The sequence below is a fragment of the Rhinopithecus bieti genome, unplaced genomic scaffold (genome assembly GCF_001698545.2).
Source record: "Rhinopithecus bieti isolate Rb0 unplaced genomic scaffold, ASM169854v2 scaffold_30918, whole genome shotgun sequence".
In the NCBI taxonomy this organism is placed as follows: domain Eukaryota; kingdom Metazoa; phylum Chordata; class Mammalia; order Primates; family Cercopithecidae; genus Rhinopithecus; species Rhinopithecus bieti.
The window spans coordinates 1,877,860-1,891,721 of record NW_016813589.1 but is presented as its reverse complement, the minus strand read 5'-3'; the positions used below and the strand labels follow the sequence as shown (position 1 = coordinate 1,891,721).

Genomic DNA, 13,862 nt, shown 5'->3' with positions numbered 1-13,862 from the left:
TGGTTGCATTCTTTCGAGTTTCTGATTAGCCTCTCGAAAGGAGGCAATCAGATATGCGTTTTTTTTTTTTTTTTTTTTTTTTGAGTTGGAGTCTCACTCTATTGCCCAGGCTGGAGTGCAGTGGTGCAATCTCAGCTCACTGCAACCTCTGCCTCCCAGGTTCAAGCGATTTTCCTGCCTCAGCCTCCAGAGTAGCTGGGACTACAGGCGCCCGCCACCACACCCAGCTAAATTTTTTGTATTTTTAGTAGAGATGGGGTTTCACCGTGTTGGCCAGGCTGATCTCAAACTCCTGACCAGGATGGTCTCGATCTCTTGACCTTGTAATCCTCCCACCTCAGCCTCCCAAAATGCTGGGATTACAGGTGTGAGCCACTGTGTCCGGCCCAGATATACATTTGTCTCAGTAAGCAGAGGGGTAACTTTGAATAGGAGAGGCAGGTTTGCCCTAAGCAGTTCCCAGCTTGACTTTTCCCTTTAGCTTAGTGATTTGGGGGCCCCAGGATTTATTTTCCTTTCACAGGATGAAGGAATGAACCACCCACATTGCTGCTGGGTTCTTGATGGGCCCACAAGCATGGGCTGTGGTTTCTACCGGAGGTGGTCTGTAACTCTGTTCAGGCTTAATTTCTCACCAATAAAGACAGAGGCTGAGAAAGAGTCCATAGATTGACCCACTGGTAGAGGCAAGAGCAGCTCATACTCAAATCGTAGAATATTTCAAACTGTCTCTACAGAGAGGCTTTCCAAGGTTGGTATGAGTCACTCTAATTGTTGACATTTAAGTAGGACAACCATCTCAGTGAAGTTCCAAGGCTTGAATAAAATATAGGGGCTAGATCCCTGATCACTAAGGGTTTGGTTTTTGCCTTCAAAACTGGGTATCAGAAAAGGACTGGACACATCAGAAACTTCTCTTTGAGGAGACATCTAAACACCAAAGCAAAAACTCATCATTTTAATCAAGATCCGGAGGACACCAAGGATTACCTTTGATTCTGCAATAAATTATAGTCCTCTCAGAGGACTCCAAAGGGTTAATGTTTCAGGAACAAAGTTGTAATCACTAAACTATGCATACTGATGAGATTATAACCCTAAAGTTTAGGAAATCTTGATAACCAGGAAATTAATTACAAGTTTGAAGCTCCTGCTGCAAACCACTGAGGTGACACACTAGGAAAAAGCCCGTAAAACAACTCCAGCCAAGTCAGTTTAGCACTGGCCTTTGTTCTGAGCATCAGGACTGCTAATCTTTGTTCACTTTCAACTTAAGTCTCACTGTTCGTAAATAAGCCTGTGGAGTTCAAAGTATTTACATTTTCAGACATTTTAGGACTCAGTTTAGAGAAATTAAACCACAATATGACATGTAACACAAGAGCAAAGACAACCACATCCAAGGTACTACTCTGCTAGGGCCAGAGTTCCTCACATTTCCAATCAGGGGCCTAATTCAGATAGACCAGGGGCTTTTCTAAGCCACTTTTCAAAGGCAAAACAAAACAATTTGAAAAGCTTTGCTGGGCCGGGCGTGGTGGCTCACACCTGTAATCCCAGAACTTTGGGAGGCCAAGGTGGGTGGATCACCTGAGGTCAGGAGTTCGAGACCAGCCTGGCCAACTTGGTGAAACCCCATTTCTACCAAAAATACAAAAAATTGGCCAGGCGTGGTGGCAGACGCCTGTAATCCCAGCTACTCAGGAGGCTGAGGCAGGAGAATCGCTTGAACCTGGAAGGCAGAGGCTGCGATGAGCTGAGATCACACCACTGCACTCCAGCCTGGATGACAGAGCGAGACTCAGTTTCAAAAAACAAACAAACAAAAAAAGCTTTTGCTTTATTCAAAGGCTTGGTGAAAATAGACCAAGAAAAATATCTGTTCTTTAATAGGTACTTTTGACTAAATGTTGGGTCATTCATACATGAAATACTACCTGGTCATTAAAAATAATGAGAAATAGTCAGGGCACAGTGACTTATGCCTGTAATCCCAGCACTTTGGGAGGCTGAGGTGGGAGGATCTCTGGAGGCCAAGAGTTTGAGACCAGCCTGGGTAACATAGCAAGACCCTGTCTCACTAAAAAAAAATAAAAATAAATTAATGAGAAACAGTGAATGAGCTAAAAAAAATGAGGAAAATTTATATAAACTGATTTAGGAGTTAAAGTGATATGTATGTACACATATTGCATACATATTTATTCTTTTTTTTTTTTTTTTTTTGAGACGGAGTCTCACTCTGTCGCCAGGCTGGAGTGCAGTGGCACAATCTCAGCTCACTGCAAGCTCCGCTTCCCGGGTTCAAGTGATTCTCCTGCCTCAGCCTCCCAAGTAGCTGGGACTACAGGCACCCGCCACTACGCCCAGCTAATTTTTTGTATTTTTAGTAGAGACGAGGTTTCACCATGTTGGCCAGGATGGTCTCGATCTCTTGACCTCGTGATCCACCCGCCTCGGCCTCCCAAAGTGCTGGGATTACAGGCGTGAGCCACCGTGCCCTGCCACATATTTATTCTTAAAGTATAGCCACATTGTAGTGAGATTTGCATAGTTACACACACACACACAAAGAGGGTATAGCCAGGAGTGTTGGCATGTTCCTGTAGCCCCTAGCTAATACGGAGGCTGAAGCAGGAGGACGGCTTGAATCCAGGAGGGTGAGGCTGTAGTAGGCTATGCTGATCATTGTCTGCACTAAGTTCAGCATCAATATGGTAACCTCCAGGGAGAAGGGGACCACCAGGTTGCCTAAGAAGGGGTGAACCAGCTCAGGCAGGAAATGCAGCAGGAAAAACTCCCATAGTGATCAGTAGTGGAATCACACGTGGAAATAGCCACTGCACTCCAGCCTGGGTAACAGACCGACAACCTGTCTCAAAAAAAAAAAAAGAAATGACGAACACTAGAAAAATGTTCTCCACTGAGTCAGCTACAGATGGCCTTCAGGGCTCTGTGAACTATTTGTTCCTGCTCCCTTTTATCCTGTTCCCACCATTTTCCCATTTCTCACCTGACAAATGAGGACAACTTCTCAGGCCCACAACGAGACTCAAAGCAGAGAAGGCAAAGAAAGCAGTGACACTGAAGTGAAAGGGGGCAGAGCAGAAAACAGGTCTCGTCCACAGAGCATAGTAATAATATTATTTAATATTTATGATCACATAAACGTGCCAAATATTTTTATTCTCATAACTTTATGAGGAAGTTTAACTTTATGAGGAATTACTATCCTAATTTTACAAGTAAGGACTGAGATACTACTATCCCCATTTGACAATGAGTCGCATTTTATTATCTTACTGCTTGAGGTAATAAAAACGTCCCTAATGTAAGCAATGATGGAGTCGGAATTCAGCCCTTAGCCACTAGGCTGTGCTGCTTCTTCAATAAAACAATGACTTTTTTTTTTTCCCCAGATTGGGAAACCAAAGATTGAGAGCATGGAATGTGGATGAGCATTTCAGGAAACAGGTGCAAAATATACCATTTTGGTAGAAGTATACACTACTGAAGACAATTTGGCAAGACTTATCAAAACTTAAAATAGGCATCTAACTTTTGAGTTGCCCATTCTACTTCTAGAAACTTATCCTCAAAAAATATGCTCACAGATGTCTGTACACAGATATTTGATACAGCTGTTTTTTTTTTTTTTTTTTTGGGAAACAAAAATGGAATATTTATTTGCAACTCAAAATAAACACTATGCATATAAGGTAAGAGATTAAACGTAAACACAGCAAGTTCCATCCCATTCTTGTCTCCAAGGCTGCATGGCCAAATGGAATCCTGAAGAGAACACCTGGACAACAGAGGACCTGTCAGTGACTCCAGTCTGGACTTCTGGATGCAGCAGTTTTAATAGTCAAAAAAAGAAGGGTGGGGGGATGACAACCTAAGGAGCCGTTGGTAGGGAAATAATTACATACATCACAATGTACACCAAATGTTAAATAGCTTCTATCCTTGAAAAGTAGTCAACCTACAGATGCAGGTGTGGAAAGAATTCTAAAACTTTTTTTTTTTTTTTTTTTTTGAGATAGAGTTTCACTCTTGTTGCCCAGGTTGGAGTGCAATGGCATGATCTCGGCTTACTGCAACCTCCTCCTCCCAGGTTCAAGTGATTCTCCCGCCTCAGCCTCCCGAGTAGCTGGGAATTACAGGAACTTGCCACCACGCCTGGCTAATTTTTGTATTTTTAGTAGAGACAGGATCTTGGCATGTTGGCCAGGCTGGTCTTGAACTCCTGACCTCGGGTGATCCACCTACCTCAGCCTCCCAAAGTGCCGGGACTACACGCATGAGCCACAGCGTCAGTCCTCTAAAAACATTTTTAAATGAGAAACAGTTGTCACAGAGTTTGGTGTGAGTGTCCATCATTTCCTTTTAGAGGGGTGAAGCTGTTGCCTCCCTTCTCTCACTCCTTCCCTCAAAACAAACACACAACTCAGAAATAAGCTGTAAAAAAAATTGTGTTATTTATAAATCAATTACACAATAAAATAATTATTTTTAAAAGTCACAAATACAATCATTATATAAAGTCAGTTTGGCATCAAGTACCTTTTGAATATGTTGCAAACTATTTTCCAAAGAGATGTGGTCGAAACTCTCTGAAAGTTTTATAATTTCGTATTAGATAACAAGTGAACAAAACTGACAATAAATACTCCAACAATAATTTTTTAAAATGCTAAGTGGTAAATGCTATTCTAAGTGGCAAAACAATCTATTACGCAGACTACCTGAAAATTTCACTGAAGTCATAAAAAGTTATACAAAATTTGTATTTACACGTTTAAAATCCTGATTGTATTTTTCTTGAATAATAATATATACAAAAGCTCAAAGGGTTAATAAATAATTCAAAGTCCTAATAAGTCAACAAACAGATTTCATTATAAGCTGAACATAAAAGAGACACCACTATTTGCTTCTCTTTCTGAAAATTATCATTGTCAAATGGAAGCAGCATTCAGAACAATGGTTCTCAAATCTTCATGTGCATAAACATCATGCAGGTTTGTACCACACAGATTCCTGGGCCCTGTTCCCAGAGTCTGAGCTCTCATTACTGAATCTGAGGAATCTGCATTTTAACAAGATCCATGATTATTTTATTTTATCACCCAAGCTGGAATGCAGTGGTGTGATCTCGGCTCACTGCAACCTCTGCCTCCTGAGTTAAAGTGATACTTGATTCTTGTGCCTCAGCCTCCTGAGTAACTGCGATTACAGACGTGCACCACCACACCTGGTTAACTTTTGTATTGTTAGTAGAGATGAGGTTTTGCCATGATGGCCAAGCTGGTCTCAAACTCCTGACCTCAAGTGATCTGCCTGCCTCGGCCTCCCAAAGTGCTGGGATTACAGACATGAGGCACCGCACCCAGCCAAGATCCATAATGATTTTGATGAAGTGGTACAAGAACCTCACTCACTGGACATTGAAATTCTACTGTCCAATCCCAACTCACTGCTGTTGATTGGAAACCTGATTCTGGCAGTTCATTTATCTTGATTTCCTCATTTGTAAGGTCATTCGATTGGACTGATCATCTCTGAGGGCCTTGAAGCCCTAACAAGTCTATCACAATCCCAGATGTAAAATATATATATATATATAATTTCAGCTGAGAAGTGAGTCTTCACACCAAGTCTACTTTTTGCAAGTTACTGGGTTTCTGTCTTTACCATCTTCTGAAAAGTCTGCTTCTGTTAGTTCAGTTTCTGGGGACATCTGAGTAGAGGAATTCTGAAACAGACACTGATGTTAATTTGAGGGACTACTTTTCTCATGCAAACAGGGGAGCTCCTAGCAATCCTAAGAGGTGCTGCATCCACATGGTATGCGGTGAGATGCGTTTGGTTAGGAAATAAGAGACACGTCCCCATAACATTAAACAGGCTCCACATCCTATGGTGCAATTCCTATCTGAGGACTTGGGAAGCTCAATAGGAGGTCTTAACAGTGGTTGAACTTGAAGAGTAAGAGCTGGACTTCCTGGAGTGTTTCTTTGAGGTGAGGGATACTTGCATCTGCTTTACAGTGCGGACACTTCTGCAAAGGAGAGCGTTCTTTGCATGATCCCTGAAATCATGTGAAACAAAGTAATAGACAAAGGGGTCGATGCAGCTGTTGAGGGTAGAAAGGCAGAGGGCTACAATGTACAGGGCATAGACATGGCTCTGGCCCCGGCTCTTAATCAGAAAATAATGCACCACGAGCAGAAGGTTACTAGGAGTGAAGCAGATCAGGTACATGGCCAGGACAGTGACAATGAGTTTGATGGCCCTCTTCCTTTTCTTCTGTGAGTTTTCATCCATGGCAGAAAATCGCAGCATTCTGATCATCAGCACGTAGGCAGAGGCTGTGAGGAAGGCTGGGAAGAGAAAAACCCCAATGGCCAGAGAGAGGAAGTAATTGAACATGTCTCCCACCAAGAGCTGCTCAGGCAAAACATCATGACAGGTCGTGATGTTCAGGGCTGGAATGAAGATGGTCTGCTTCACGACATACAATGGGATGGTGACCAGCAGAATCAGCAGCCATATTGCCAGGGAGATGCCAATAGCAATGTTTGCCTTCTTCCTGGAGTGCCCCATGGGGTTCACAATGACCCAATACCTCTGCACACTGAGGCAAGTCATGAAGAGAATGGAACAGTACATGTTGCCATAGAAAAAGCCAATAAGCATGTTACAAAGAGCTTCCCCGTAAATCCAATTGTTGCCATGTATGTGATAGCCAATCTTCAAGGGGAACCAGATGACAGAGAGGAGGTCAGCCAAGGCCAGATTGGCCATGTAAATCACAGCAGGGTGCTTCTTCTTAGTTCGGAAAAGAAAGACCCACAGGGCCATGCCATTACTTGGCAAACCCACCACAAATACAATTGTGTAGACAATTGGAAGGAAGACAGTGGTCAGTTTTCCAGTGAGGACAGATGCAGAAAACTCATCCACAGAAAAGCCTTGTTCAACTGTAACTCCTTTTCCAGTGACGTGGGATGTGCCATCAACCCTACCAATAAGGCTTCTTCCTTTAGAGGATCTATTGGTTCCTGTACAAGAAAAGAAGACAAGAGTCATTACAGAAATAAATGTTTCAGCAGTAACACTGGTTTGTTCAAATGAAAGTACATTCATTTATTCATTTTTTAATTTACCCAGGCTGGAGCGTAGTGGAGCGATCATAATGTACCACAGCCTCAAACTTTTGGGCTCGAGCAATCCTCCTGAACTGCCAGGCCATAGGCACGCACCACCACACCCGGCTAATTTTTTACTTTTTGTAGAGATAGGATCTCGCTGTGTTGCCCAGGCTCTTCTCAAACTCCTGGCCTTAAGATTCTCCCGCCTCAGCCTCCCGAAGTGGTGAGATTACAAGTGTGAGCCACTGAGCCCAGCCTCAAATGAAAGTACCTTAGATGAAAACAGAAATATACTATTTTTTTTTTTTTTTTGAGACGGAGTCTCGCTCTGTTGCCCAGGCTGGAGTGCAGTGGCCGGATCTCAGCTCACTGCAAGCTCCGCCTCCCAGGGCTAGTTTTTTGTATTTTTTTAGTAGAGACGGGGTTTCACCGTGTTAGCCAGGATGGTCTCGATCTCCTGACCTCGTGATCCGCCCGTCTCGGCCTCCCAAAGTGCTGGGATTATAGGCTCAAGCCACCGCGCCCAGCCTCAGAAATATACTATTAAAGGATTACACAAAATGCTTATAGGGGCTTTTCTTTGTGTAATGAGATTATTGGGATTTCTATTATCTGGTTTAGTTTGGTTTTATGGGGTTTTTTTCTTACAGTGAGTATTTTTGTATCTGGGAGTTGTAAGGAGTTGTGGGATGCATGTGGAACATTGATTTCTAGGAATATAAAGAAGACTAACAATATTTCAACTTATTTTTACAAACTATCCACATTCATTAGTCCCCAGCTATTCTTTTATTTTACTTATTTTATTTTTTTAGAGATGGGGTCTTGCTATGTTAACTAAGCTGGTCTTGAACTCCTGGCTTCAAGTGATCTTCCCATCTTAGCCTCCCAAAGTGCTGGAATTACAGGCATGAGACATCACACCCAGCTCTAGCTATTCTTATCACATGACTAACAACAGTCCTTTGATTTATCAATTAGTAAAATTTGGTTTGGCTGGGCATGGTGGCTCACACCTATAATCTGAGCACTTTGGGAGGCTGAGGCAGGCGGATCACCTGAGGTCAGGAGTTTGAGACCAGCCTGGCTAACATGGCGAAATCCCGACTCTATTAAAAACACAAAAATTAGCCAGGCGCGCCTGTAATCCCAGCTACTTAGGAGGCTGAGGCAGGAGAATCGCTTGGAACCGGAAGGTGGAGGTTGCAGTGATCCAAGATCATGCCACTGCACTTCAGCCTGGGTGACAGAGACATCAGTTTAGGAATGTGCAGTAATTCCTTTCCAAATTCTCAGGTGTGTAAAATAGCTATCCCCCTCCTGACACCAGTTTTCTAATTTCCCACTTCATAATGGCCTTCTGTTCCACTCTAGTCCTGAGCCAGGATCCATCCTGGCCTATTCAATTCATCATACCCTACTCAGACCTTGCCACAGGGAGATTCCCAGGACCACAAGGGACATTCCCTTTTCACCCACAAGGATAGCCTCAACAGTGGGCAGGGATTTCCCCTGTTCATGTGCTGGCTTCCTGGAGAAGGTCCCAGGGAGGCCAGCTGGCAGGGAAACTGTCTAGCCTGGACAGGTGGCTGTACTGATGACAGATCTGTGTTCTGACTTCCAAGCATGTAGCATGACAAGCTAACTTATTCTCCCTCTCTTATATTATGAAGTTGATCTTAAAATCCACAAAGAAATGAATGGCATGTCCTCCCTACATTCTGCCCCTAAGTATACATGAACCTGCAGGAGTAAGTAAGGACAATTTAAGGATGCCAAAGAATTTTACTCTAATTCTAGGGAAAAGTAGGCCTCACCAGGCAGAGAGGACAGGGCAATACTGGCACTGCAGATTACCAGGGAGGATATTAAACCTACTTATGCTCTTATCTCATAATGTTATGCTTGGTCATCACTAGAAGCTTTACACTAATGTTCCGCAGAATTTTTCACATCTTAACGCTTCTATTTGGGATGCTAGCCTGGGTGGAGTGTTGGGGGATGTAGAGATCAATATTTCACTTTTCACTTAGTGTAGTGGGTTGAAAGGTGGTACCCCCAAAAGAGAAGTCTATGTCCTAATCCCCAGACTCAGTGAACATTATTTAGCAAAAAGGTCTTTGCAGATACAATTAAGGATCCTGAGATAAGAAGATCTCCCTGGGTTATCTGGGTGGGCCCTAAATCCAACGACAAATGTCTTTTTTAAGATAAAGGCAGAGGCCTGGGGCGGTGGCTCACGCCTGTAATCCCAGCACTTTGGGAGGCTAAAGTGGGCAGATCACGTGAGGTCAGGAGTTCCAGACAAGCATGGCCAACATGGTGAAATCCTGTCTCTACTGAAAATACAAAAATCAGCCAGGTGTGGTGGCGTGTGCCTGTAGTTCCAGCTACTTGGGAGGCTGAGGCAGGAGAATCGCTTGAACCCGGGAGGCAGAGGTTGCAGTGAGCCAAGGTTGTGCCACTGCACTCCAGCCTGGGCGACAGAGTTAAAGTCTGTATCAAACAACAACAAAAAAAGAGAAAGGCAGAAAGAGATCTGCAACATGCAGAAAAAGAGAAGCCAGAGGAGTGAGTGACATGAGAATGGAGGCAGAGATTGGAGTCACGTCCAGGAACAGGCCAAGAATGCCAAGAAATGCCAGCAGCCACTGCAAGCTGGAAAAGGCGAGGAATGGACTCTCTCTTAGAGCTTTTGGAGGACATGTGGCCCCAATTCCTTGATTTCAGACTTCTGGCCTCCAGAACTGACAGAATAAATGTGTTGTTTTACATATTTATTTAGTATATGGCAATTTGTTACGGTAGCCACAAGAAACTAATATGCCTAGGATAGTAGGATAGTCCTATTTTTTTTTTTTTTTTTTTTTGAGACGGAGTCTCGCTCTGTCGCCCAGGCTGGAGTGCAGTGGCCGGATCTCAGCTCACTGCAAGCTCTGCCTCCCGGGTTCACGCCATTCTCCTGCCTCAGCCTCCTGAGTAACTGGGACTACAGGCGCCCGCCACCTCGCCCGGCTAGTTTTTTGTATTTTTTTTAGTAGAGACGAGGTTTCACCGTATTAGCCAGGATGGTCTCGATCTCCTGACCTCGTGATCCGCCCGTCTCGACCTCCCAAAGTGCTGGGATTACAGGCTTGAGCCACCGCGCCCGGCCTCGGATAGTCCTATTTCTAATGGTTCTATTTTTTTTTTCCATAATTCTTCAAAAAGAACGTATGTTGTTTTTAAATTTTAAAAAATCCTACATATTACAGTGTTCTTCAAATATTTGACCATAACGTCTAAGAACCATATTCTACATAGTAACCCAGTTCCCAATACACATATCCATAGTAGAAAAAAGTTTCACAAAATAATAATTATTCTTATTAAACAGGGTGCACTGATACTTTCTATTGTATTCTATTCCATTATTATAAAAAGCCAATTATTATTCTTTAACATTGATTTCACAGGCCACTTAACTTAGAATGACAACGATGTAACAATTAGAAAGTAACACACTAGAAATTAATTTGGTGTTGGAGTCAGTGCTTGATCAGCGTTATAGACTGAGCAACTGGTGCAGTTATTGTGGGATGTATCCAACACCAAATTAATGGAAATGAAGGTGGCAAAGTGTTAAACACTATGAATGTAGTCAGTAAAATCGAGACTCTGGGAACTGCTACAGGATAAGGGCCTGTTTTTCACAAAATATTAATTATAAGGCAAAAAATAAGAATGAGGGCCAGGCACAGTACCTCACGCCTTCAATACCCAGCACTTTGGGAGGCCAAAGCAGGAGGATTTATTGAGACCACGGATTTAAGACCAGCCTGGGCAACATAGCAAGACCCCATCTCTTAAAAAAAAAAAAGAAGAAGAAGAAGAAGACAAAAGGAAAAGAAAGGTGTGGAGGTGAAATTTATAGAGTAGAAGATCTAAAAGACATATCAGTCATATGTATGTACCTTCTTTGAATCCTGATTCAAACAAACCATAAAAATACCTTTTTTTTTTTTTTTTTTTTTTTGAGACAGAATCTCCCTCTGTTGCCCAGGCTGGCGTGTAATAGATGCAATAGCGTGATCTTGGCTCACTGCAGCCTTTGCCTCCCAGGCTCAAGCAATTCTCCTGCTTCAGCCTCCTGCGTAGCTGGGACTACAGGCATGCACCACCATGCTCTGCTAATTTTTATATTTTCAGTAGAGACAGGGTTTCACCATGTTGGTCAGGCTGGTCTCAAACTCCTGACCTCAAGCAATTGGCCTGCTTTGGCCTCTCAAAGTGATGGGATTACAGGTGTGAGCCTCCAAGCCTGACCCTAAAANTTTTTTGAGATGGAGTCTCACTCCGTCAGCCAGGCTGGAGTGCAATGGTGCAATCTTGGTTCACTGCAACCTCCATCTCCCAGGTTCAAGCAATTCTCCTGCCTCAGTCTCCCAAGTAGCTGGGATTACAGGTGCGCATCACTATACCCAGCTAATTTTTGTATTTTTAGTAGAGATGGGGTATCACCATGTTGGTCAGGCTGGTCTCGAACTCCTGATCTCAAGTGATCTGCCCACCTCAGCCTCCCAAAGTGCTGGAATTACAGGCATGAGCCACTGCACCCGGCCTAAAATGACATTTATGAGACAATTAGAAATTTGAACACAGAGCCAGGCATGGTTGTTCATGCCTATAATCCCAGTGCTTTTTGAGGTTGAGGTAGAAGGATTGCTTGAGGCCAAGAGTTTGAGACTAGCCTGGCCAACATAGCAAGACCCTGTCTCTAAAAAACATTAAAAAAAAAAAAAAATTAGCCAGGCATGGTGGCACGCACCTGTAGTCCTGGCTACTTGGAAAGCTGAAATGGGAGGATCACTTGAGACCGGGAGTTAAATGATTCAGTGAGATTGCGCCACTGCACTCCACTCTGGGTGACAGAGTAAGGCCCTTGTCTCTTAAGAAAAAGAAAAAAAGAAATTTGAATACTGACTGAATATTTGATTATATTAAAAATTAATGTTAGTAGATACTTTAATGGCATTATGTTTATATTTGAAAAAAGAAATCCCTCATACTTTATTAATACATTCTAAAATATTTTAGGATGAAATGATATCTGAGATTTATTTCACAACCACAGGAATTGAAACCCTCAGACACTGCTGGTAGGAATACAAAATGGTGCACGGCTGGTCAAAGTGGCTCACACTTCTAATCCCAACACTATGGGAGGCCGAGGTGGGTAGATCACCTGAGGTCAGGAGTTCGAGACCAGCCTGGCCAACATGGTGAAACCCCACCTGTACTAAAAATACAAAAATTAGCCAGGCATGGTGGCATACACCTGTAATCCCAGCAACTTGGGACGGTGAGACAGGAGAATCATTTGAACCAGGAGACACAGGTTGCAGTGAGCCAAGATCGCGCCACTGCACTCCAGCCTGGGTGACAGAGTGAAACCATGTCTATTTAAAATAAATAAAATAAAATAAAACGTATAGTTATTGTGGGAAATTATCTGCAGTTCCTCAAATGGTTAAAGAGTTACTATATGGCTGGACGCGGTGACTCATGCCTGTAATCCGAGCAATTTGGGAGGCCGAGGCAGGCGGATCACGATGTCAGGGGTTTGAGACCCGCCTGGCTAACATGGTGAAACCCCATCTCTACTAAAAATACAAAAATTAGCTGGGTGTGGTGGCACACGCCTATAGTCCCAGCTACTTGGGAGGCTGAGGCAGGAGAATTGTTTGCCAAGGGCTAAGACCGGAAGATTGGTGAATGACAGCTAAGGTGTTTCTTCCAGAGTAATAAAAATGTTCTGAAAGTGTTTGTGGTAATGGTTGAATAATTCTATGAATACACTAAAAGCCACTAAGTTGTACAGTTTAAAGGGGTGAATTGTATGGTGTGTAAATTATCTGATATGGAATTCTTGGTAAAGCTGTTAAAAAAAAAAACACAGGCTCAGTATCATAGGAAAGGGAAAAAAACAGAAAAGAAATAACAGGGAAGAGGGGTGGCAGGTGGGTTGGGGAATAGATGAAACAAGATTAGCCAACAGTTAATAATTATTGAAGTTGAGTGGTGGGTACACGGAATTCACTGTAATAGTATACTGCTATAAGATTAAAATTCTCCATAAAAATAAGCATGTACCAAGTCAGGAAAGCTCACATAAAGAGTGCTCAACCTTTTCACAAGATGGCGCCAAAAACGAAGGAAGCTCCTGCCCCTCCTAGAGCCGAAGCCAAAGCGAAGGCTTTAAAGGCCAAGAAAGCAGTGTTGAAAGGTGTCCAGAGCCACAAAAAAAAGAAGATCCGCACGTCACCCACCTTCCGGCGGCCCAAGACACTACGACTCCGGAGGCAGCCCAAATATCCTCGGAAGAGCGCCCCCAGGAGAAACAAGCTTGACCACTATGCTATCATCAAGTTTCCGCTGACCACTGAGTCTGCCATGAAGAAGATAGAAGACAACAACACACTTGTGTTCATTGTGGATGTTAAAGCCAACAAGCACCAGATTAAACAGGCTGTGAAGAAGCTCTATGACATTGATGTGGCCAAGGTCAACACCCTGATTCGGCCTGATGGAGAGAAAAAGGCATATGTTCGACTAGCTCCTGATTACGACGCTTTGGATGTTGCCAACAAAATTGGGATCATCTAAACTGAGTCCAGCTGCCTAATTCTATATAAATATATATATCTTTTCAACATAAAAAAAAAA

The 13,862-nt window shown here is 43.2% G+C and overlaps 1 protein-coding gene and 1 pseudogene across 2 annotated transcripts in view; one reads left to right on the top strand and one right to left on the bottom strand.

The window, feature by feature from the left end:
• Positions 1–4,457: 4,457 nt before the first annotated feature.
• The window catches only part of F2RL1 (F2R like trypsin receptor 1), an 18,391-nt gene continuing 8,986 nt past the window's right edge, over positions 4,458–13,862 (bottom strand). The window contains exon 2 of the mRNA XM_017848731.1: positions 4,458–7,067. Within this exon, the coding sequence (XP_017704220.1) occupies positions 5,956–7,067 (1,112 nt within the window). The 3' untranslated portion in view covers positions 4,458–5,955. The remainder of the gene's footprint in view (positions 7,068–13,862) is intronic.
• LOC108513087 (60S ribosomal protein L23a pseudogene) lies at positions 13,323–13,862 on the top strand (annotated as a pseudogene). Its single transcript, XR_001880788.1, has one exon. The product of XR_001880788.1 is annotated as a 60S ribosomal protein L23a pseudogene (transcript).